Below are 26688 nucleotides of genomic sequence, written 5' to 3'. Positions count from 1 at the left end.
ATTAGTGTGACAGTGGTCAATATGAACATATAGGTTTCAGGTATAGGTTTCTGTGTTACAAGATCTGTATATTTCTCTGTATGCCCACCACCCAAAGTTGTATTTTTTCTCGTCACCATATATTAGGATCCCTTCACCCCCCGAACCTCCCCATTTCATACAGCTTTAAAGGGATTCTAATAAATAAAACCTCATTAAAGGCTAAAATTGTGGAGGAAAGAATGTTTAGTTTGGAAAGTTAAAATTTAACAGATGGTTTTGCCCAAATAGAAAAATTTGAAAATACATACTTGTTCTCACTGTAGTGTATATTGCTCAGAGACATATGGCCAAATTGTGTGTGTGTGTGTGTTAATAATAATAAAGGTTAATAACATTGGTTAAAAGTAATAATATGGGTTAAAAGTAGTATATATATATATACACATTTAGATTGTGTGTGTGTGTTTATTATCTACAGGTAGAGTTTGTGAGGGGACAGTAGAGAAAAGAGACTTTATAAATCACATTTTAGCAAATTGGTATTTTCCGTCTGAACAATTCCTCAAGGTTATTTATTCTCATTTTAACAATATCTGTGAATGGTATATTAAAAAAAATCAGTGGATTAAAGAGTCAGAGACTTGAGTTTTTGTTTGGTTGGTTATATCGTCAAAGTTAGCTGTGTAACTGAACAATGTCACAACCTTTCTGAGCCTCAAATTTTCCTTTGTAAAATTAAGTACTTGAATTAGGTTAACTCTAAAGTCCTTTCAAAATATATAAATGTATGGTTTCCCAGGGAACAGATGGGAGACTAGAAAACAGATAGCAAGAGAGGAAATTTAAACACAACTATATTGGTATCACATTAAATGTAAACAGTCCAAATATATAGTCCAGATAAAAGACAGAGATTGTCAAATTAGACAAAATTAGATAAAAAGGTTTCCATCAAAAATGTGCTTTAAATTTAAAGACACAGATAGGTAAAAAGTAAAAGGATAGAAAAAATATAGCATGCAAACAATAATCAAAAGGAAGTTGGCATGCCCTGGCTGGGTGGCTTGTTTGGAGCATCATCCTGTACACCAAATGATTGCAGGTTTGATTCCCAGTCAGAGCACATACTTAGGTTGTGGGTTTGACCCCTGATTGGGGTGCATAAGGGAGGCAACTAATTGATATTTCTCTCTCATATCAGTGTTCCTCTCTCCCTCTCTGTGTCTCTCTTTCTCTCCATCTTCCTCTTCCTCTCTCTAAAAATCAATCAAAATATATCCTCAGGTGAGGATTTAAAATAAAAGGGAAGTTGTCATGACTATATTAACATAAAGATTTGAGAGCAAGGAGTATTTCTAGGGATAAAGAGGAACATTGTGTAATGATAAAGGAGTTACTCCATTAAGAGGACACAAGAATTTTAAATGTATAGGGCTTTAAAGTGCATGAAGCAAAAATTAATGAAACTAAAAGGAGACACAGACAAATACGGAATTGTAATTAGTCATCTCAATTGCTGTCTTTCAACAACCCTGGCCAGTGTGACTCATTTTGTTGGAGTGTTGTCCTGGTCAGGGCACATGCAAGAGGCAGCCAATTGATATTGATGTCTCTCTCTCACATCAGAGTCTCTCCCCCCCCCTTCCTTCCTTTCTTCCCCTCTCTCTCCCCTCCCCCTCCCTCTCTAAAAATCAATAAAAATTGAAAAAAATAATAACTGGTAGAACTAGAATGAAAATCTAAGGATATAGAACATTTGAAAAACACAATTAACCAACTTAACATTTATGAAATACTTCACCTAACAACAGCAAAACATTTACCAAGGTAGACCATTTTCTGGGCCATTAAACCAACCTTAACAAATTTAAAAGAACTGAAATTATTCAAAATATGTTCTCTGACCATAATAGAATTAAATTAGAAATCAGTAACACAAAGATATCTGGAAAATCCTCAAATAATTGAAAAGTAAACAGTACATATAAAAACCCATGGCTCAAAGAAAAGCAAAATAGAAAATACTTGAACTAACTGGAAATGTAATATAATTTGTGGAAGGAAGCTAAAGCAGTGCTCAGATGGAAATATATAGCTTTAAATGCTTATACTAGGAAAAAAAGAGTTTCAAATCAGCCATCTAAAGTTCTACCATATGAAACTAGGGAAAAAAGGGGCAAATTAAACCCAAAGATTCCAGAGGAAGGATTCAATAAAGGTACATGTAGAATCAATGAATTAGGAAATAGACAGTAGAAGAAATCAGTGGTACCAAATCTGGTTCTTTGAGAAAACAAATAAAATGGATATATCTCTAGGCAAACCGGTCAGGATAAAAAGAGAGAAGACAAATTACCAGTAGCAGGAATGAAAGAGGCTACATCACTATATGTCCTATGGGCATTAAAAGGATATAAGGAAATATTAAGAATAACTTCGTGCTGGTAAACTCAACAAATTAGCTACAATGAACAAATTTCTTGAGACACAAATGTATGGTTCTTTGACTTCACATTGATTATAGTACATTTTGGCATCATAAACTTGAGATTCTTATTTGGAATTTCTTAGAATTTTTCACATTAAAGGGTTAAATCTCATCCTGCTTCTCCTGTGTGCTCACAAACTTAACAATCACTATCTAGAATTAGACATGGAATATTTTATAGTCCATGAATATCTTATATTCAGACATGGAAGATACTACCTTAAACATTTACCATGCAAATGAAACATTGTAGTTGAAATGTTATTAAGTATAATTTAATCCATTCAAGGCAGCAACTAATCATTTTAATATTTCTTTAAATCTTATACTAAATTTCTGCGGGAGGTGATTGGTGATTCAGCTTCAAGTCAGAGACAGACAGCATATTAACTATGAGCATGTGCTCTAGAAGCAGAAGATTTGTATGAGTCACTTACATGCTGTGACCTTTGGCAAGATTTCTAACTCCTTAGTTTCCACATATGTAAAGTGGGGATAATAATAGTTCCTACTTCACAGATTTGTTGCAAGGATTAAAAGTAATAATGTGTTTACAACCTTTAACATAATGCCTGAAACATATTAAGCATTTAGATGTTAATTGTTGACATTTAATTTTTACTCTTGAACAGATGGTATAATAGAACCTCATAGTATATTACAAGAAAAAAACAGATTGATGCACAGAAATGGTGAATAAGGCAGCCTAAAATGGAGGTGATAAACAGAAAGAACACAATTATATTGTAAATTTTGCCAGAAATAAAATAAGATGGAAAGAGAAGAAATAAAATTGTATAGAGGGAAAGGAGGGGGATCCTTTTTAAGGTACAGTAGAATGCCAAGAATGGGTAAGTGAGTAAGGAAAGGATTTGAAGACTAGCAGAAGAGGAATTCAGCCTCTCCATTTTTTCCCCAGCTTTCTTTTTTTTTTTTAATTTTAACACTTTTTTCCCAGAGATAAATTTAGACTTACAGAAGTGTTGCAAGAGAATACAGAGAGTTCCTGTATACCCTTCCCTTTATGTTAATATCTTACATAATGATGGAACATTTTTCAAACCCAAGAAACTAACCTTGATACAATACTACTAACTAAAGAACAGAAATTATTTCAGTTTCACCAGTTTTCCCACTAATACCATTTTCCTGTTCCAGTGTCCAGTCGAGTATTTTCATTGCATTTAGTTGTTGTCTTTCCTAGTCTTTCCTGCCCTTGACTCTTCTGAGGGAAGAGTTGTTGCTTCTCCCCTATTATATCACTGGATTCATGAATTATTTTATTATTTGGGTTCAACAAGATTACTTTTAATTTTGCTGCTCAGGTTCCAGTTTTGGCCATTAGGAGACCTTTCAGATGGGCTTCTATACTGTGAATATGCCCCCTCTTTTTTCTAAAGCACTTTCTTTGTAGCATAACAAGATGTGCCAGGCTCTTTTTACCTGTCCTAACCTTGGGGTCAACCACGTAGTTCTCCATTGAGCCCTGGTTCCTTTTATTGGAACATAGTATTTAGAAACCAAGGTTTGGTGTGTTTATTGCTACTGGGGTATCATTGCTTCTCACCCCTCAGTGGATAGAGCTAGAAAGATACCAGCATGTATTCTAACTGATGGATACACTTATCGATTGGTGTGCATGTGTATAGATACATAAACTTTTAAAACTATCAATCCATATGGGTGCCTCCAACTACTTTTCTTCATTTTTAATCTACATATTTCTAACTAGGGAGTTTTTTTTAATCTTAATAAAAACTTCACATACAGTAAAAATTTCAGACACACAACTGCTATTGCAAGTTTCTTAAGTATCCATCCAGAATAACCCTGTAATAAATAGGAATATGTATATGTCTGTATGTCTTCTCTCCCTTTTCTCCTGGAAGCATGCTAATAACTTTCTGTACCTTTTTTCATCGGATGGGATATTTTGAGGCCATTACTGACAGAGAAAAACCTGTTTCTGTGTTCCGATTTTATAGGTCGGAATCTCCATGAGATGTGGGAGAGTCAGAACTGGGGAAGAAATAAAAATCCTGAATGCTGCAGACTTTTCTTGTTACCTTAGCAGAAACCCATGTTTACATGGGTTTAAAGTAAAACTTGTTCAGAGATTTTTAAGAGTAAAACTAAGCCTACACTCCATGTCATTTTGGGAATAGATTAATAAGTGGAATCAGATCCTCATTGAACTCTGGGTATAGTTTAGGAGTGGTAGGAAGAATGCATTATTTCCATAGGCATTACTCCCTCAGCTGCCTTCTTCCCCAAACACTTTTTCCATGAATAAAATAGTACATCATACCAAAACTTATGAAATGATATCAAACCAACAAAACTGAAACCCTATGAATATCTGATATATAGATTTTAGATATAAATAAAAACCTATTGCGATATATCTGAATATTTATGTCCATCTCAGGAATGAAGAAATTAAAAGTCTAGAATATTGCATCTACTTTAATTTTGCAAAAAAAAGTATACTTTTTTTGTCTTGAAATTGATAGCTTTGCTGTTATACAAGCTTTCCTTAATAAGACATAGTTATTATTAACGATTTTAGCATTTGGTAATTTGTGTGATGAAATTTCCCCTGCCCCCACTCTCACTCCCACCCCCACCCCAGCTTCTTACTTTCTGTGCTTGTGGTTCTGCAGGGTTGCTTGATTCTGAGTGATGAACTGAACCACGCGTCACTGGTTCTGGGAGCCCGACTCTCAGGAGCAACCATTCGAGTCTTCAAACACAACAGTGAGTTTGTGGTGGAATTCGCTGCTGGCCTTAGTGTTTAGTATTCTTTGGGTTAGTGTCAGTGATAATGTGAGTTACATAAAATAATAAGAAATATAAATGAAAATGAAGTAGCAACATTTAAAATGTCTTTTCTGTAGGGTATGCTCAGAGCAGGGGGCCTGAAGAAATGGCTCCTCTGTGTATAACATACCCAACAGGAATTCAGGGTCATTGTGACAGGGGGCACAAAACTCGTGGCCTTCCTATGAACAAACACCCTACATGCGTAAAAAGTAAAATAAAATGTCTTTCTGGCCCTGGCTGGGTAGCTCAGTTGGTTAGAACTTCATCTTGATACACCAAGGTTGCGGGTTCAATCCCCGGTCAGGGCACATACAAGAATCAACCAATGATGCTTAAATAAGTGGAACAACAAATTGATGTTTCTCTCTCTCCCTCTCTCCCTCTCTCCCTCTCTCCCCCCTTCCGCCCTTCCTCTCTCTCAAAAAATTAATAAATAAATTAAAAGTTATTCCTCATTGTAATAAAAATAAAGGCTGAAGGAAGCCTTTTGGTACAAATACAACATTCTCCTTTTATTTGACTTGTTTACAAGTCACTTGTTCAATATGCATTTAGTAGATGTCTGTGGTGTATCTTGCCATAACCTGGGGGATATTGAGATGAATAAAGCAGGATCCCTGATGTCAAGGATCTCTGATTGATTAATGAAGAGCTTATAGACAAACCAATAGTTAGAATACAACGTACAGATACTGAGATACGGATGTGAACAAATGCTGTAAAAGCACAGAGAAAGGTGATACTACGCCAAAACTTCCTAAATGGAAATATCTTTGTGTATTATTAAAAAAATTACTTGCAATATGCATAACTTTTGCAGTTAAAACACATCCAGGTGGAAAGATTAATAAACTGTATGTTTAAAATCATCTTTTATCAAAATGTGCACATATACAAAAAGAAGTCTAGAAGAATATACACCCAAATGGTAGGTCTGTGCTCCTGGTTGGAAGGTTACAGATGGTGATAACTTTCTTCCTTTTGTCTTACGTCTTGTCTAAAATGTTTTACAATGAGTATGATGCAAAGAGCATTTTGTTTTATGTAAATGGGATTTATTAAACACCATTGTGGAACCTGTTCTTTTCTTACAACACATCGTGAACTTTGTTTGGCAATATATGTGACTCTCCTCCTCCCTTAATGCCAGGATGGCAGGCAGGAAGTGCCCTTATTCAGCCCATCTCTCAGTTTGGACATCAAAGTGGTTTCTAAATTTCTCTACTAGAAACGGTTCTACCTGTGCCCACATTTTTGCTCAATGGTGTGATTAGTGCCTTAGGATGAATTCCTAGCAGTCTTAGAATGCCTGGTTAAAGGGCACGCATTTTTTTTGTACTTTTCCAAATTGCCTCCAACCATTGTACAGACTTTTACTCAATAACATGACAGTGAGTCACAAGCCAACATAAGCCATTACGAATCATTGTAAATCTTCCCTTCTCTAATAAGTCAATAACACGTTAATTTTTATTTCTTTGATTATTAGGTGTGTCAAGCAACTTTTTATATAGTATTGTGTTTTATTTCTTTTTAAATTGGCCATTTTCAAACGATTTCTCTTTTTAATGATTGTAAGAGCCCTTCATATTATCTTTTATGTTGCAGTATTTTTTATTTTACTTTTAATTTTGTTTTTAGTGTTTTGCGGTGCAGACTTAATACAATGCTTATGTTGTTACATTTATTGTCTTATGGCTTGGGTTTTGTGTTAAAGCCTTCCATATTCTAAGATAATAGGGTTATTATTTTCTTCTGGTAGTTTTGTGGTATGTTTTTTATTTAAATCTTTATTTTCATATGGGATTTGTGGAACATGATATGAGAGAGATACTGGATTTTCCCCCTAAGTTGACAATATGGTTAATTTCATCTAAAATTTTGAATCAATATTTATTTTTCTCTTCTGTATGTAAACAGAGGAAACTAAAACAATGAGTACATTTTTACTGGCTCTTGCTGATTTCCACACACTGCCCTCTGCAGCAGGATGAGCAGCTTCAGATCACACACATCCGTGGCAGCATCTCCTGTCTCTGGGTTAGGTAGCAACAGATTGTGTTCTTATGAAAAGCTGAATGTATAAGCACAGTCTTAGTCTATGGCTATCTTATTTGTGTTTGTGGTATGTGTTTGTATTACCTTATTTCTCATTTCTACCAAAATCCTTTTTATGAAAAGAACAAAATCATGTAACTTTGTAACCCCCTTCTTTAGTGAAAAGCAATAAAAACTATAAAATCAGATTTTATGATGGGGTGCCTCTCACCCTTGTTAAATACACCCCAGACTTAATGTTGCATAGATTTTGGTGGGGAGGGGATTCTTAAGGGCAGTGTTTCAGGGCAAAAAATTTAAGTATGAAATCAATAGTGGTGACAACAGTGGTCTTCAAAGCATTTATCTTTAACAGGAAATCATGACCCTCATTAATGCTAGTACCAGCCACGTTGTTTCCTAGACCTGTTAACCACCTTAAGAACCAACAGAGCCACAAGAACTTGGTTGGGTACAGATAGCCAATCAAATCAAGCAGGAACCACCTCAACTGATTGCCAAGCTTGCTTAACACAGATTCATGCATTTAGGAATTCATCCTAAAGCCCTAACCAGACTACCAAGACAAAGCTATTTGACAAGTATTTATCAAGACTGTCTTAGATGGGCCCTGGTCGATGTGGCTCAGTTGGTTGAGCACTGTCCCATGCTCACCAAAAGGTCACCAGTTCAGTTCCCAGTAGGGGGAGTGCAGGAGGCAGCCAATGGATGTTTCTCACACCTAAGTTTCTCTCTCTCTCCCCCTCTCCCTTCCTCTCTCTCTCAAAGCAGTAAAGTCATTTAAAAAATAAAAGTTTAAAAAAAAGAATAAGGCAAAAGGAAATGGGCATGTACTTTGAAGTTTTCTCCTCATATTTATTTTTAGAAGGTGTATGTATTTATAGTAGCTTTTCATACTCTTAGTCGTCTTAGTGCATTATTTCTGAATGACTCACTAGGATTAAAGATACAGTCTATTTTATAAATACAAAAAAAGCTAGCTGAATTGCAAGGTATTTAACATGAAACACTGGTCATTTCATAAGCCTGCTAACCAACTGACTCACCTGTGCGGCAGTCATTTGTTGAGTTTCTGTGGTTTTGAACATTTGTTACACTTTAGATGAGATTTTAGTTCAAGCTAGCAATAGCTCACTCATTTTACCCTCTTTTCCTGCCCTGTTCTGACTTTGTTAATGCCCTTTGCTATCTGAGACATACTTCCTGAATAAGAAATGTATATTTGCATTTCTGGAATAAAGTTAGGAAAGAGGAAGGTACTTTATGCTGACATCCTTTTGTGTGTGTGCTGTAGACATGCAAAGCCTGGAGAAGCTATTGAAAGATGCCATTGTCTATGGTCAGCCTCGGACACGAAGGCCCTGGAAGAAGATTCTAATCCTTGTGGAGGGAATATATAGGTAATCCTGCTTTATTAGTATTACCTTTCAGGTTTGGCTCCATGAAGTCTTGGAATTTGTCAGCGTCACTTCATTTTCACTTCATTTTGAAGGGAACACTAATTAGACCCCTCTGGAAACTAAGGAAGCAGTGTCTGTGACTTGTTCAAGTGCCTGGAAGCAGAGTTAGCCCTGGGGCAGGAATCCTTTTGTCTGGCTCTTACTCTCCATCATGCCACATGTTCCCCAAACCCCCCTTCTATTTGGATCCTTTACTTTTCTGTTTGTAGAGGGAATTTATACATAGGGTCAAGAATTGGACTGTTTTCTAATATGTCAAAACAAGTTATTCACCATTTAATTTTAAGAAATATTTTATTTTGGTTACCTGTTTGCAGCCCTTGCACTTATTGTCTTACCTCCTAATGTGTTTTAATTCTTTCTGTACAATTTCATTTGCATACACAATGTGATGAGAGTCTAAGGTTGCCTGTAATGACAAGCTTTAGAAGAAACTGCTGTGACTTTTATTCCTCTGGGTGAATTAAGACTGTGTCCTGGTACTTGTTTTAAAAGCTCCCGTCGTCTTTCCCCTAGACCTCTGGCTGCCTAGCCATGACAGCCTCTGACTTTGCCAGTTTAAAACCATAGAAGTTGTTAGACTATTTCAGAAAGCAATAAACTTAAGAAATTAATAATAGTAAAGTGTCCAGCTCCTAGTTTTGAGAGTTAAGAAGTCTCAGTGTACATATCTTTTACTCTGTCTTGCCAGCATGGAGGGATCTATTGTCCGCCTCCCTGAAGTGATTGCCCTTAAGAAGAAATACAAGGCGTACCTGTATCTAGATGAAGCTCACAGCATCGGGGCTCTGGGGCCTGCTGGCCGAGGTGTAGTAGATTACTTTGGCCTAGATCCTGAGGATGTGGACGTTATGATGGGAACATTCACCAAGAGCTTTGGTGCTTCTGGAGGATACATTGGAGGCAAGAAGGTAAATGGGCCGTGATTATTGAGCAGTAAAGGAGAAAGGGACTGGCTGCTAGGCTTGGTAAGTCACGTCAGGCAGACAGCATCCAAACTGGGGTGTGGAGGTCCTGAAGTTCTTTGTGGCTTAGGCTCATGGTGCCAGCGGGTTCACACTTCGGCTGCTGGTGAGTGACTCTGAGGCACTAAAGGCTGGTTCTGTTCATTGTTTGTTGTTTCCTTATTTGAGCTTCTTTCTAAACTACTTGCTGGCTTGATATATAGATGCCCTCTTGTGTGAAAGAGCACACAGTGGTGCTCCCTGCTGGCCACAGTTTCAAAGTAGTAGGGTTGTCATGGGAGCCAGTGGAAATAAAAGACCAAGTTCCTTGCCCTTGGACTCAAATGCATCTTGAGTGAGCATAGAGACAGGAAGAAAAAAAGATTATTTTGCTAGCTCTGGTGTATTATAAGGCTTTATTTTTTTCAATTTAAAAATTATATAATGACCTCTGAGGCATTTGAGGGGTGTGGCGTGGTAGAAATGTTTGAACCATAGAGACAGCAGCCTGGGTTTGACTTGTTCCCTAACTTTGTGAGACCTTGGGCAAAGCATTTAACCTTTCAATTTCCTTATCAGTGAAACAGAGATAAACATGCTGGCTTACAAGATTGAGAAGGGAGCCACAAAAGTTCACATGTTATATTATTTCTTCTATATGATGCATCCAGAATAGGCAAGAGATAGAAAATAAGCTAGCGGTTGCCGGGGCTGAGGAGCTGGGGGAAGTGGAAAGTGACTGCTGATGGGTGTGAGGTTTCTTTTTGAGGCAATGAAAATGTTCTAAAATTAGGTAGTGATGAACTTTGTATAGCTCTTGAATATACTAAAAAACACTGAATTGTATGTACACTTTTAAAAAGTGAATACTATCATATGTGAATTACATCTCATTAAAACTGTCATTTTCAAAAACTGCAGTTTTAGGGAAAAGAACAATGTAAAGTATTTGTATGTGGCACATAGTAGGTACTCATAAACTTATTTAATTTCTCTTAAAACTTTGGAAATCTTAAAGCATGAACTTTCTCTTAATAATTGATTACCTTTTGGGGAAAATCCATTATCAATGGTTTTAGTCAAATTTGATAGATTTTTTTACCTCCAGTTTTGTTAATGGGACCATGTTTTGAGAGTTGGTTGCTTTGGGGTAAGATTTGTCGCTAAACTAAAGGATAGAAAAATTGTACTCTGGGAGATCATTTAGGTATAGTATATTTATGCTATTGTGGGTTTTATACAATTTTGAGTCTGTTTAAAGTGATATACTGTAAAAAAGCCACATTATGTGTCTTCTTGGTTCTGATACATAAGCTTTTTTGTGTGAATATTGAAAGATTTGGTGATGTTAGAAGGTATCAGAGATTAGGGATAGACAACTAATGGCTTTGAAAACCTTGTATCTGACAGACAAGGTTTTTCTTTATTCCTTATTGTAGGCTTTCGTGTTCTCATGAAAGACCCAGTGAATTTCTGTCACATATCATTTTTAAATCTCTGTGTGGAGGCCATTTAATGCCTTTAAAGTTGATTTAGAGAACTGTCTCTCTCTGATTTGGGAGTTAAGGATGGTTTTTGCAGGTGTGGGGTAAGATGCAGATGATATTTTCTGTAATACTTATGAGTAAATCATTTGTCCAGAAGTAATTCAGACACTTTCTTGTTTAATTCAGCATTGTAGATCTAGTTATAACACTAAATGATAGCTATCCCAATTTAGAGGGCTTCTTTAAAACTAGTTTCCATTCTTCCATGTTGTGGCATGTTTAAAAAACAAAACAAAGCCTAAGGAAGTTGCCAGGTGTCTGACCCAGCTGTTGCTGCCAGTATGTTTTGACCTTGTCGATCGACCTTGCCTCTCAGATCAGTGTCCTATTCCAGTGCTACTGAAGAGAGGCGGAGCCTGCTTTCTCCTGGAAGGTAGGCAGTGACATTGCCGGTGAACTCAAGTATTGCCTCTGATGCCTTGCTTCTGTGAACTCCCCAGGAGCTGATAGACTATCTACGAACACATTCTCATAGTGCAGTGTATGCCACGTCACTGTCGCCACCTGTTGTGCAGCAGATCATCACCTCGATGGAGTGCATCATGGGCAAGGATGGCACCACCCTTGGTAAGTCATTCTTTCCTTAGAAAATTTCCTGGGCTCAGTAAATACTTAGCAACCAAACATACTCTTGTTCTAGAGCTTTTTCTTAAAATGAGGAGCCAGGTATCCTAATCATCAAGCTGGCAGGTGTGTGAGGCCTTGGTTTATATGGACACTTTTCAGTGTGTTTGATACACATGCCATGAGGACAAGCCTGGCTTGCTTCCTGTAGAATTTTCTTCTCTACAGGTGGTGAGACTTTAATCTAACTATCCTACCTACCTTGTAAGTCACAGGTAATAAGCCTTCAGGGTCTTTCTTGAATTGCACAATTTTATGTGAAAATAGAATTCACTGTGTAGTGATAATTTCATTCCCATAATATTTTAAAGCTACTGTTTCATGAACTAGTGTCATTGATTTAGTGCATTGAAAAGAGTTTGTAATTTAACATAGAGTAGCTAATATAGGTCATCCTGAATTTGTTTATTCTTCTTTGGTGGAATTTGTAGACTAGATGCCCTGACTTAAAATACTAAAATGAACAATAACGTTTGACATCTGCTTTCTGATAGTTGACTTTTTAAAATTAAATTTATTGGGGTGACAGTGGTTAATATGAACATACAGGTTTCATGTGTGGTTTTCTATGTTACAAGATCTGTATATTGCTCTGTGTGCCAGCCACCCACTGATAGTAGACTTTTATTCTGTATCACTAGGGGGCAGTGTTAACTGCAGAAAAGTTATATTGAAAGGGAAGCAGTTGGATTTTTTATTTTTTGTTTTTTCACTTTAAAAAATATTTTCATTGTAAGAGACATACATTAATTGTACTTGTTTTTATTTTAATGCTTCTAAAATCAGTTTTACTCTCATAAAAGATCTCATACTCTTGGCCTTGAGCTCTCCTCTTGGCCTTGAGCTCTCCAGTTAAATAGCACTGTGTGATAAGATTGATTTGGTTTGCATTAAAAAATAAGAAAGAAGTGGTATGTCTGATTTTTATTGATTTAAGCCTGTTTTCTTACATCAGAATTTTACCTAATATTATTTCTGATCTATGATACATCCTTGTTGTCCTACGGAGAGATTTTTGGAAACAGATTTTGGAAATGTTGTGCATTTTCAGTTTCATGAATTGATTCCTGGAGAAAAAACATTTTATTAATGTTGTGGGCACAGAATGGAGCTTTGTGAGTAGCTGCCTCATAACAACAGTCATAATGTTACCGTTTCTCCTTTCCACATAGTGTTATTGAAATAGTGTGCTTTGATCTGAGATGTAGTGATCTATCTATATTGATAGCACTTATCTAGTTACTTCACTTCAACCTTATTGATTCAGCGGATGGCAGTAGATGCCTAAAAAACGAATGGCTAATAGCTGTCAGTTAACTTGGGATAATTTATTTGCCCTACCCCAGAGCATGGATCTGTGTGACACATGACCTCTGGATAAATGACTTATCTGTACTAAATAATGCAATCTAGGTGGTGAGAAAGGAAATATGGTAATTAGAGCTAGGCTTTGGGGTGGCACTCATTTTTCAGTTTATCTTTTGCCTCTCTAACCACCCCCTAAGCTTAGTGGTGCGAAACAACAGCCATCCTATTACGCTCACAGAGTCTGTGGGTTAGGAATTCAGTCAGGGCACAGCAGGGATGGCTTGTCTTTGCTCCGCAGTATCTGGGGCTTGAGCTCGGAAGACCCAAGTGCCGGCTCAGATTCAGATGACTCGGGGCTGGGGTCATCTGGAGCTTCTTCACTCACATGTCAACTGGGCTGGAGTGACATGAAGGCTGGGCTTAGCTGAGGCTGTTGACCAGAACACCTTCACATGTCCTCCCCTCCCCATGTGGCGTGGGCTCTTCAGAGCATGATGATGGCTATGCAGACAGGATGCTTCAGAGAGCAAGTGTTCCAAAGAACCTGCTGAAACCCCATGACCTTTTCTGACCTGTTTTGAACAAGCAGGTCACTAAGGCCAGCCCAGGTGGCAGGATCTGGGAAATCAGACTCCACCTCAAATGGGAGGTGGCTCAAAGAATTTATAACCATTTGTAAAACTTGCCTCTACCAGCCTTTAAAGAATATATTTTTTCAGTTACTCCCTAAAACTTTTTTTTATTGTTGACACTGTTACAGATGTCCCCCATTTCCCCCCTTTGCTCCCCTCCACTCAGCCCCCTCCCCCTCACTAAAACTTTGACTTAGCATTACAGACTTCTGTTGGCTACATTTTTTCTCTGCCAAAATACAGGATAATAAAAATCTAACCAAAAGTAGACATAAATACCATTTCTCATAGAGCCTTTTACCTGATCTTAATTAATTTGGCCTGATTTATTTTAGATTTGAGTGCATTAAGGTAATGCTTATTTTTATGGCACTGTTGAATGCATCTTTTTGAAGATATGAACCACGCAACAGCCTCTTTACTATGCCTCAGGTGTCCTTTAAAAAGAGGCATCTCCAATTAATTACCTGAGTGTGATTTTATAATAGAAATGTCCTGCTTTAAGAGAAATTTAATCTCTGATGTGCAGTATATGGCATTTCATCAATTTCACAAACATTGAGTATCTCACTACGTGTTAGACTCTGTGAATCAGAATCCACAGGAAATGGGCACATAAACAGATCATTTAAGTGAGGTACGTACTTGGGAAGTGTTGGGGATGCAAGGGATAATGAGTTGTTGTATTAGTCCCAGAGATTAGTGTTATGTAGAAAAATTGACGTTTTATTGATCATCATGTTCTGTGTGTTAGAAAGTGGTGAGTACTTTGGGGAAGAGGTAAGCCAGGAAGGTGGGCGATCAGGATTTCTGGGGACCCAGTTTGCAATTTTAAATAGGGCAGTCGTTGAAAAGATAAGGTTTTAGCAAGGACTTAAAGGAGGTGAAGCTTTAGCCCTGAAAATCCAGGGATAGAAGCCCTCAGATGGAGGCAACTCTGTCTCCGGTCCTTTGGTGCTTTTACCGTGTTCAGGAATAGCAAAGAGACCACTGTGACCGGAGCGTGGCAGTGCAGGTAGAGTGACTGAAGGTGAGCGAGTGAGGTGAGGATGGAGGTTGTGCAGAGGGTAGAAGTTCCGACAGGGGCAGTCTTATCTTGTAAAAGTATTAGGTTGACACAAAAACAGACACGTTGATGAAATGTAATCAAGTCTTAGAATAATGCTGTTATAGAAAGATAAGACTTTACCAAAAATGAGCTTTCAGTTCATAGGCAATATTATATGGCAGAAACTCCAAAAGCCTGTTGATTAATTGGTGTAGACAGGCTTAGGGATTTCATTGTATAGTGTGTTATACCAAAGTATGGATTATACTAAAGCTAAATGTATGAAAGTTGACTGTTTACTGAAGTTTTTCCAAGTATATTTCATCTCCTCTCTTAGATTATAAGTTCTTTGAGAGCAGAGACCCATGTCTTGTTCCTTCTTTGCATCTTAAACAGTGCCTATTTCAAGACCTGAGAGTCAATAATCGTTTGTCTTAATTACTCAAAATTATTATCTCTCTTCCCCAAGTAGAGTGTAAATATGAAAACAGGGAGTTTGGGTCATCTTGTTTACTTTATTCCTTCTGTTTAGAACTGTGTTTGGCACATAGTAGGCATGCAGTAAATACTTGGTGAGTGATTAAATGAATAATCTTTTGGTGCCTTGCAGAGGGGCAGTATGACTTAGTGACCTATGATTTAGTCCTTTATTATATTCTTAAACTCTGAGAAGTTAAGAACTCTATACACCTAAAGAGGGTAATGCTACTCACTCTTTCAGGATTATTCTTGAATTGAAGCCTCATGCATACTGACCAGTGTGTCTTAGGAAAAAAAGATACAATATATTTATGATTAAGAATTTGTTTTTTTAATATAAATGAAATATTTGATTTGATGCTGTTACTGATTTTCTCTTAGTGGGAAAATCTTCATACTTTTATGATATAGTTGGTTTGACCTTTACTATCTTAGCCAGGTCCTCTTATAACCAGAAGCAGCCATTTGTAAGCTAGGTTTCAGAGCCAGGGACACATTTGCTCCATTCTAACTTGCAGATTCTGTGTCTTATTAATGATATAGATATGGAAACTAATCCTTGGAGGAACATTAAGAATCAAATTAGGATAGAGAAGCTAAACTTAGTTTCTTATAAGTAGGTCTTACAAGTAACTATAAAGCAGGTTAAACTTGAATTACAATATAAATACTTGTTTGTCATTAAATACTTCAGTTGATTTTAGGGTTGTGTATTAACATCTATTCTATTCCAAGCACAGATATGACCCGTGTCAAATTGTAGGACTTATGGCACTACATGTCCTTCACACACAATGGGTACTGTTCTTTCTCTTTTGGCTTGGTATGATTTTTCTCTTTTTTCCTCCCAACCAGAATTAGTGGATCTGAAATAGTTGTTTCATAGTGATAATACTTAATGAGCTATGAAATGTTGAACTCTTTCATTTAAGAAATCAAAACTATAAAATGTGACTTGAGTTCTTGGGGGTTAAAAAAAGAGAAAACACTTAGCTTTGACATTTGGAAAACTTTCTTTTAACACAAATGTAGTGAAATAATATTATTGTTTTTAATTAGTTTCTAGTGTTTAGGATCAGTTATAGCTAAAGCATTGAAGTTTTAGCTATGATTATAAATCAGACTTAAATATCAAAAGCTTTGACAATGTAAAAGTAGAAGACCAGAGATGTAGAAAAACAGGAGAGGAAGGTGAGGGCAGGCAAGTGTGTCAGTTTCTATCATCATCTTTGGTGGAGAGTCAGTAGATACTATCAAGTTCAGAAAGAATGCATTTTGAAGTTAAGAAATAGTCTTTAGCCTGGCCGGGCGTGGCTCAGTGGTTGAGCATCGACCTAGGATCCAGGTGATCAGAGTTCGATTCCTGGTCAGGGCACATGCCCGGGTTGCGGGCTGCAGCCAATCAATGACTCTCATCATTGATGTTTCCATCTCTCTCTCTCTCTATCTCCTTTCCTCTCTCTGAAATCAATAAAGATATATTAAAAAAATTAATAAAATATTTTAAAAAATAGTCTTTAAATTTATGAAGTTATGTAATCAGCCACTAGAAGACTTAAAAGTAGTTATACTACAAAATTTGTTGTGATTAGTGGAGGCAACATGGAAAGTAATGGAAGTACAAATGCGTCTAGGTACCATGTAGTGTTGGTGGAAGAAGCAGAGGTGTGAGTGTATTAGTCAACACTGTGGTGCTAGCTACCAGAAAAGCCAGAAACAGAACCTGGAGCCACCTCCTGGGACTGGGAAGGAAGTAGCTGGTCGGAGGGGGGAAACTTCTATTTTTTAGCTAATACTCTGTACTACTAGAATTTTATTTTACCATGTGATTAAAACTTTTCTATAATTAGATTCCAGAGTACATTAATAACTTATATGGAAATAAGTCCTGTTCACAACAAGATTGAAAATAAGGCTTAAACATATACACTAATAAGTAGTTGATTATTAATAAATGTTTTTATCTTTTTTATGGGAAGACGTGTTACTCTTTGGGAACTAGAGTGTAGAGCTGCAGCATGCAAGGGAAGTTCGGATATGTTCCCTACCTGCTTTGTAAATTCTTCTTTCTCCTTCCTCCCCACCTTTTCCATATTTCTTCTCCTGTTCATGTCCTTTACCCGAAGAAGAGTGGGACATGTGACTGAGAACCAAAATAAGTAGTGCTGCTCATGTGGTTGTATCTTGAGTGGACATACTGAGTTAGAACAGGCTGGTGGGTAGAAAAAATGAAGCCTAGGACATTCTAACAAATTCCTTGAAGTTCTGGCTTTTACTTCACATCACTAATCCACATTTAGTAATGGAAATGTAGCTGTAAGATCTATTTATGAATCAAGGCAAATTGTCTGACAAAAGCAACTAAAATTGTGCTTGTCCATTTTTCAGAGTTGTGCTTTTGGTGTGTTTTATTTTTGGCTAAAGATATAGTTAATAAAATGTGTAGACGCAGCCTAGTGTCTGACACTTAGTAGCCTTTCAGTTAAATTTGCTGAATGAATAAGTGCACACATGATCCAGAGACACTAGCAAATGAGTGGGTTAAGCCAAAATGGTGAACTCATGGAATAAAATAGATAGGAACCTTTTACTAGATAAATTTTAAAATGATGACAAATAACTTTCTATGTAGAAAACTGTGCTTTTAGTACTTCTTAGTTTTGAAAGGAACTGGCCCCATTCAGGCAGTATAGGTATAGGAGAAAAAAAAGAGTACCTTGGACAGATTGAGGTGTAATTAAAATTAGGTTGGCTCATATGAATTAATTCCTATAATAGACCTGTTAACGAGCAGTTAAATGATCACCTTGAGAAGCCCAGGAACTGTCAAAAATAAATTTAGGAGAACTGAAATTTTTTTAAAAAGCCTTTTAGGATTCCCATGCTAAAGGGGCAGCACTATTAAAAGAGTGTTGGGGGGCTCGTAAAGAGAATTTCCTGCTTCTCCACAGGGGGTTGACAGCTTCTAACATCCACTTGTTATGTTTGGTAGGCAGAATTTTCCTTTGGCTCAGCCTGGGTACCCCTCTCTCTAAGCCCTGTGCTTTCCAAGCCTAGGAGCATTTGGGCTTCACTTTTTTCTTTATTATTATTTATCTGTTTTATGTAATTTGTTCATCTTACTATTAGAAATTCATCTAAATAAAAATCAAGTTTTCTAGTGAACACAGTCTTATTCTTAGCCACAGTACAGTTTAGCAGTGTATCTGACACTGAGGGTCAAACTTGATCCCTCTTATTTTGTAACTTACTACCTGGAACACTGTTTAAAAATATTCAATTCCACATTAATCAAATGTGGATCAAGCATCTTCTCCATCCCATGGTGGGAACACTGTTAAGGAGTGTGGAGTTGAACAATACACGATTCTTGCCTAGTCTACTGGTAGGGGTATGATTCCAGGGAAGGACTGATCTCAGAGCCACAGATAAATTCGTCCTTCGTTCAGCTTCTCCCCCTTTTCTCAGTTTCCTCCTTCCTTGTCCTTGAAAACCTCCTTGCTCACTCCCCAAAACCTTAAACTTCCTTAAAATCAGCTAATTTGAAGCAAACTCAGATCTTAAAGCTCTTATGGTTCTTACCAATCTTTCTATCTATGTGGATTTTTTCTGTAGACATCACTGTACTAAATTACTAGCAATCAAAGAAAAAAAAAAAAAGGGATTTTTATTTTATTTTATAAAGTAGCCTCTTCATTATCTAGCTTGTAGGGCTTTTTAACCAATAGGTTAAACTTCCTGATGTCAACAAGCAATATGACCACTGAACAGGTGGAGAAATTTGAGCTTACAAATGGGACAAGTTTTCTTAATATCTTGTCTCTGAATAGAATTTACTTTTCTGAACTCCAGCCACTTTTACTTTTGAAGTTGCATTAATGATATTTAACGTTTTATTAAAATAGACTATTTTACAACCTTTTTTTTTTTTTTTTAATATGTCTTTATTGATTTCAGAAAGAGGAAAGGAGAGGGAGAGAGAGAGAAACATCAATGATGAGAGAGTCATTGATCGGCTGCCTCCTGCACGCCCCTAACTGGGTATCGAGCTCCCAACCCAGGCATGTGCCCTGACCGGGAATCGAACCCCGATCGCCTGGATCCTAGGTCGACGCTCAACGGCTGAGCCACACCCAGCTGGGCAACCTATTTCTAATTTTGTGATTTCTGGTCTGCTTATTTTTAAAAGGCAGCAAAGTTGAGTTATGAGTAATCAACCCCACAAATGAAAGCCCTTTGGGGCATTTGCCTACCTGTTTCCTCTCTGGGGATCAGTAACCCCTCTTACCCCCTCCACCCCCCTTTGCTCCAGAAATCTATTCTGAATACTCAAGAGCTTTTATATCATGGTCTGTCTATTTCTTCTTCCATTCCCATCTCTTTCTTCCAAATCCAAATGCTAATAAAAGTTTCCTGCCACAAGAGTGGTCTCTCCTTTTTTGTCTTGTTTCAGAGTTTGTTTGAAGCTAGCTATTAAGATGCCCACAGGCAGCAGGCTGAAAGCTAACCTTTGAACAAATGTAGACTTGTTCATTTAGTAAAATATCATTCTTAATTCAAAACATAAATAAGGAGCTTGAGTACATTCCTCTGGGACAGGAAAGGAGCCCTGAACTAGATGTTCCTCCTGGAGGAGATGGCGTAAGATGATATAAAGGAACTAAATTCTTAATGGAAGTACTGTGAGTCAGGCTATTTTTTGTAAGATTGAAGTGGGTGAATTACCGAAACTTTTTCATAATAAAATTTCCCCCCCACAATTTTATATGTTCAGTTGCTGTTTAGCTGAGACATGTGATCATTACTTCAGCCTGCTCTTCTCATCACTTCTGGTTTGTGAACTTTATAGCCTAGACTCTGTTTTGTTTATTGAAGACTAACTTTCTAAACCTTAACATGATTGGAATTGCATTTTCCCCCCAGAATTGTTTCTGAGGATTTTGTCTGGGAGATTGGATCCTAGCTTTTCATCAGCTTTATTGCTGTTCATTGCTATAAGAACACTTAATATGTATAAACAAGTGACAAGCTAGATGGCTTATGGTCTCCATTAAGAACCAGATAGCCTGATGGCTTGCTAGACTTGAGAGCTGTCTGAAGAGGAATTGATTTTTTTTTTTTTAATGGTCACTTACAGTTTTTCTAATTATTTAAATATTTGTATCTTCCCACCATGTACTTTGGCAGTGAAGTGAGGTACAGACGGACCTTGTTAAGGTGTTCTCTTTCTATCACCTGCTCTCAAACTTTGTCCATGGACCATTTTAGTATGGTGGTTCCTAATAATGCCTATGTGAGGGCCCCTTGCAAACCTAGTGAACATCTGGGGGTGAGACCCTGGCAGGGTGTTATTCAAAAGCACCGCAGTAAAGAAACAAAAGCACTTCACATGATTTTACTGCTGTAGAGCTACTCAGCTACTCTACCAGTCCACTGAGTGTGTCTTGGGGGACAAGGCCTTATTATATGCATTTTAAAGAAAACCTCAGTTAATAATCAGACTAACTTTTAAGGGATTTAAGAGTTGTCCTGTTTTTTGAGCTTGCTTACATCAAAGAGAATGAAAAGAAACTCTACTGATTGGCGGTAATTGGGAAAAGGAAAGGAAATCTGAAGGCAAGACATATGATCTCTTTAAAAAAAGAAATAAGGGAAATGTTGGCTTCTGGAACAGGACTTTGGTGGTAAAGCTAAGTTGCCAGTTTTCATTGGTTTTGGAAACCTAAGTGCCTTGATGCTTCTAAAGAGCTGGTGATCCTTGCTGAATGAATCTGGCATACATGAAGTTCAAAACCAATTAGGGGAGGGAGGAAGCTAAAGATTCAGAGACCTATGGTCAAGCTTCTTAAGGCTGGTTGGAATTAACTTTTGTCTTACCTTTTTTATAAACTATTAATTATCCAGATTCTCATATTTTCTAGTACATAACCTACAAATGGCCTTGCCCACTCTAAACTTTTAAAAACTTTTTCCATACTAATCATTTTGTGTGACTCTATTGTCTGGCCTTCTACTTCTAGAGCTATTAGTTGAATTCCAAGCCTTGGCTTTATTGCCTTATTTGCTAATAAGCCTCTTCATCTGAAGGTGGGTGCTCGACCACAGTACACATATTGCCTCATCCCTTTAGTTCTGTCTAAAAGTGCCCTGTGACATTTTCCAGCCCTAAAGGAGGATAGTAGGATAATCTTTGGACAAATTAAGACTTTCTGTCCTGGCTGTGAGTTTGCACCCTTTAAAACTCAGTTCCTTAATTTTTCAAGGTACTTGGTCTCCTTTCTTCCTTTTGTTTAAGAACCTCAATTTCTGGCTGTGCATTAGCAACCATTCTTTTAAACTCTTGATTATATTGAATCAACAACTTTAAGCCTTGGCCCCTGCTGTTTGTCACACATCCTGTGGCTGTCCTCAGGAAATCCTAATTTTTGGCATTGAAACTAATTAAAGGATTAAGCTGCTACTAGGGAGGGGGTGATAAACAGTGCTTGTGAGAGGAATTTACTGTGCAGTTCTTGTTGTTAACAAAGGCTGCTCTAGTTGCAGATGAGAGAAATAGCAACAGTAATATAGGAGAGTAGATTAAAATACTTGGATGCATTCTTGTACAGAGGTAAAAAACCAAGGGTTGCTTTAAAACAGTATCCCTAGGGTAGGAGAGGAGTCTGCTTTGATGGTCATTATCTTGACAATTGCCCAAGCTGAACACTTTCATATTTGTCCCCAGTGTAGCAAAATAGGGGCTGTCTCTAAGAGATGGTAAACCTAGTTCCCATTCATTGTGCTTCAGTGTTATAAAGGTACTGAACTCTTGCTGCCTAGAAGTCCCTTATAAATAACACTTTTACAAGACTGTTCACTGAAGCATGAAAATTTCCAGTGCCGTGTAGCTGGTCCTTAAGGGGACCATGTTATTAAAATCAGTCTGCTCTGGCCCTGGCCAGTTTGGCTCAGTGGTTAGAGTGTCAGCCTGTGGACTGAAGGGTTGCAGGTTCGATTCTGGCCAAGGGTACATACCTCGGTTGCAGGCTCGATCCCCTGCCTGGTCAGGGCGCATGCTGGAGGCAACCAATCAGTGTGTCTCTCTCATATCGATGTGTCTCTCTCCCTTCCACTCTCTCTGAAAAGCAATGGAATAAATATCCTCGGATGAGGATTTAAAAAATTAATAAATAAATAAAATCAGTCTGCTCTGCTTCTTGATTAACATTTCTTCTATTTTTGTTTTAGGTAACATTTTTAGGTAAGATACTTAATCCTTTCTCTGAGATCATATGAAAAACCTGAACAGATAAATTCAAATTCTAACATAGTGTGATTTTAAAAATAGCTTCACTGATGTTTTCTGTTAACACCCATTCTCCTCTCTCTCCTGCCCCTATATTTCCTTCTCCATTCCCATCTGGGACTTGAAGATATTTTTAGACATAGTGATTATAATCTCAATCTACATTTCTGTAGGTGTCTAGGTAGAAGTTAAAGAACAAAGGTGACCTTATTGATTTGTATGTTTACTGGCATTTTTTTGTCCCTCTTTCTTTCCCCTTTCCAGTAGGCCATGAGATTGTACTCTTTATGATACATCCTGTCTGGATACCTGTGACATATGTATAATTTATTGATCTAGAAAGTGCTGTGATGAGAGTTGAGGGTATTGTCTGCTGTCTTCTCCTCCCACTTTAGAACTGTTCAAAGAAAGTGACCGTTGATGATTAAGAAAGATGAATGAGAGACTACTTCTCTATCAAAGAAAATTTGATGACTTAGTTAAGAATTCGTCTCTGTTATGCCTAACCCAAACACTAAGGTATCGTCTAAATGTGAAAAAAATTATTGTGGAGTAGAAGTTCATTCATGATTTAACCTTGTTAATTATCAATAAATTTCTGTTGGCATGGAAATCAACTTCAGTACTTACAAAACAAGCAAAAATTGCCTTGGCTAGTGTGGCTCAGTTGGCTGAGCATTGCCCCATGAACCAAGAGGGCACTTGTTTGATTCCCGATCAGGGCACATGCCTGAGTTGCAGGAGGCAGCTGATTGATATTTCTCTCTCCCTCTCCTTTCCCCTGTGTCTCTAAAATCAATAAAAACATATTTTTAAATAAAGATAAGGAAAAATTATCAACATTTTAACAAGTACAAAATGTTTGCCACTACTTATAAAAAGGTATTTTCTATTTCCCATTAGTAGATTTTTTTACCTTATTATTCAGTTTTTAATTTAGCACACTCTATTCTTAGAGACATGTACAGAGGTCATAGCTACAAGATTTTTTGTTAAAAAAATATTGGACTTGTGTTGTGAAGTTTTTCCTGCACAAAGTCAAGAACCCACACACTACTGGCTGGCCTTAGACAGACCTTCTCAGGGCCAGGTCCCCTTTCCGGTAACGTTTTCTGGCGACCCAGATGGGACGTAGAAGAAATGGCGTCAGGAAACAATTGCAGAGGCAAAAGAAGGGGCCCTTGGAGCTTAGGAGAAAGAGAGAGGTAAAGGTGACTCGCCTGAAGGGGAAAAGAGGGTCCTTCATCCTAAGGGCTTTTAAGGGTGGGGATTTTAGGGGAGGTCCCAGAGGAGGATCTCAATAAGATATTCATAAGCTTTCCAGGGGTGTCCTGTCAGGGTCGTGGTCTCCACTGATTGGTTGGCGCCAGGGCAGGGGGTCATTAGTCATTGTTTCTGATGTTAACCATGGCATTGCTTGTCTGGTTTTGCTGCTTTCTGGGCCTGGAGCTTAAACACAACTGAGGCCTAGATGTTACCCCTGGGGGTTAATGCTTAAGGGAGTGGTTGTGCAAGGGCTACTCTCCAGGCCCTTATTCCTCCTCCAAGGGAATCTGCCGCATGACTAGCAACATTCTAGGGGAGGAAAGGTCAGGGGGGAGTCAGAATCACATGACCAGCGATATGAAAAGTCTGGTGTCGAACCGTCTAAACCGGATGACCAGTGTGATATGCTAGGCGAGGAAAGGCTACCCTTGGAGCGAGCTCCTTATTGTAGCAGTTTTGCCCATTGCGCCTGGGGCTTTCCACCCTGGTGACCTTCTGTACCTGGCCCATCGTCCTTGCTCTGCTCATGTCTAAGTGCCTTTCACACAAATATGGGATTTTTAATACCACATTTATTTTTTATTTATTTTTTTTTCCTTTTTAAAAAAATTTATCTTTATTGTTGAAAGTATTACAGATGTCTCCTTTTTAACCACCAATGAGCCCTCCACCTTGTATCCGCTCCACCCCCAGGCCTTCCCCATATCATTGTCTGTGCCCATAGGTTATGCATATATGCATTTAAGTTCTTTAATCTCTCCCCACCCACTCTCCCACCCTCGCCTTCACTCTGAGATCCCTCAGTCTGTTCCACGAAGTCTGTCTCTGAATCTATTAAATGTACTTATCTATTCATTCATACTTATTTTGTTTATAAAAGCAATATATACTCATTTTCCAAAACCCAAATATTACAGACACATGTCACAGAAGGTAAACAGTTGCCTGTGAACTCACTAACCAGTGTCAGTTGTTTGGCATATAGTTTGGCATATAGTTTACAGATTTCTTCTTGTGCATACACTTATATACAAATGATTTTTATTAGTGCTATTACTTTTTAGCAATAGCTTATAAATACCACTTGATTAGGAGAGTTTGATAGTTGATTATTATGGGAGGGAAAGAAATGAGAATATTTATTGCCTTTTCAGCAGTTACTGGGGACATATTCATAATAGGGTTATTATAATTTACCTCCATAATTTTGGCAAGAACAAAAATGGAAGAGTTCTATTAGAACACCTCCCCCCTCTGCAGTGTCAAATAGTGCTTAAGAATAACAAAAAAGAAGGAAATCACATTGTGAGAGGGCCCCCAGCTTGTAAATTCTCCATAAATGGGATGCTAATAATGCTTAAATAAGTGATAAATATCTAAGTTGACTCTTGTCATTATGGTAAGTAAAGTGTTCCATATTGTTCCTGAATTTTATGTGCATACCTCCATCTTCTAGCACCCCATATAAAGCTGATATGTTTCCATGTTAATTCTCTCTGAAGTGTTTTTCTTTAAAAAACAAAATAAGGCTTTCTGTTACTATTTCTTTTTATCCACCCCACCCCACCCCTCTGTTTTAAGAGCCAATGAGTGTTGAATCTAACCAGTTGCCCTAAGCTTTTGACCAGTGAGAATTGCCCTCACAGAACACAGATATTCTTGGGCAGGAGGCTCTTTCTCTTGAGCATTGATGGTATGCTCCATGCTGTCTTCTCTTTCTGCTGTGTATGTTATGTTCTTACAGACAGTTTTGACATCGTGCAAATAATAGAGCTATCACACAAATAAGGAATGGATTATGCCAGGTATCCAGGCGCACATTTTATGACTTCCAGAGGTTTCTTCAAGGAAGGACATAGCTGGAAATGATCAAGAAACAGGATTACTTAGTAAAGGCCTTTGATGTATAAAGCACCATAGATGTCACTGAAGCCTGGGCATATTAACCAGTAATTCTAAAAATAGTAGTGAGAAAAAATACTGGCATTGCCAGAAGTGTTTCCTAGACCTGACTCCTTGATAGCGTGTAGGTTACAGACTATCATATAAGGCAAATCGTAGGATACCGTGGCTTATGGGGTTTGGGATCATGCTCTTTGCTGATTGGCCAGAGGTGAGAGAAGGGTAATGAATCATTTCTTCAGGTCTTGAGGACAGCTCTGAGGTCTTTTCCCAAGTGTCTCTATCAGATCTCATGTAGCCAGGGGGTTATTCCACCTTAGGGCTCAGGAGCTGGAACATCATTTAGGTCAAGATGTTATCTTTAGCCTGCCATTGGTCCAGACCCTGTGACCATTAGTCAGGTCCAGGTTACTGTCTTCTGCTGCCTTCAGGGTTTCTAATTATCAGGGGAAAGGCTAGGTCTCTAAGGGGCATAGATATAGAAAGAAGGATATGGTTTCTAGAGCTAGGATTTAAAAACTAAATTTCATTGAAGTCATAAGGACCTTTGGTTTCAGAAGCATGCCATGGCTACCTGGGATTCGGGAGGAGAAGCAGCCTCCTCTGCCTCTTTCTGAAAGTACATCTCCATAGGGATTATGCTGGGACACATTTCCATGTAGCCTCAGCACCCCTCCTAGAAGGGGTTATGTGTATGCCTACATCATGCAGTCTGTATACATAGACTTTCTGCATTTCTAAGCTCAAAAGCGTAATTCAAATGAAGATGGGCCAGGATAAGGCATTGCTTGGGAAAGCTTGCTTTTGACAGATGAGTTCCACTTTTGGTTTGTTCTCTTTA

General features: G+C 37.8%; 1 protein-coding gene across 1 annotated transcript in view; it reads left to right on the top strand.

Annotated features, from left to right (window-relative positions):
• Window positions 1–26688, top strand: part of SPTLC2 (serine palmitoyltransferase long chain base subunit 2) — a 95007-nt gene that overhangs the window by 42699 nt on the left and 25620 nt on the right. The window contains exons 6-9 of the mRNA XM_081147682.1: window positions 5134–5227; window positions 8646–8751; window positions 9503–9722; window positions 11743–11869. Coding sequence (XP_081003808.1) covers window positions 5134–5227; window positions 8646–8751; window positions 9503–9722; window positions 11743–11869 — 547 coding nt within the window. The remainder of the gene's footprint in view (window positions 1–5133; window positions 5228–8645; window positions 8752–9502; window positions 9723–11742; window positions 11870–26688) is intronic.

Source organism: Miniopterus schreibersii (assembly GCF_964146895.1).
Source record: "Miniopterus schreibersii genome assembly, chromosome: 1".
NCBI lineage: Eukaryota > Metazoa > Chordata > Mammalia > Chiroptera > Miniopteridae > Miniopterus > Miniopterus schreibersii.
The sequence above is the reverse complement of the archived record's forward strand: the minus strand, read 5'-3'. Positions and strand labels throughout refer to the sequence as shown.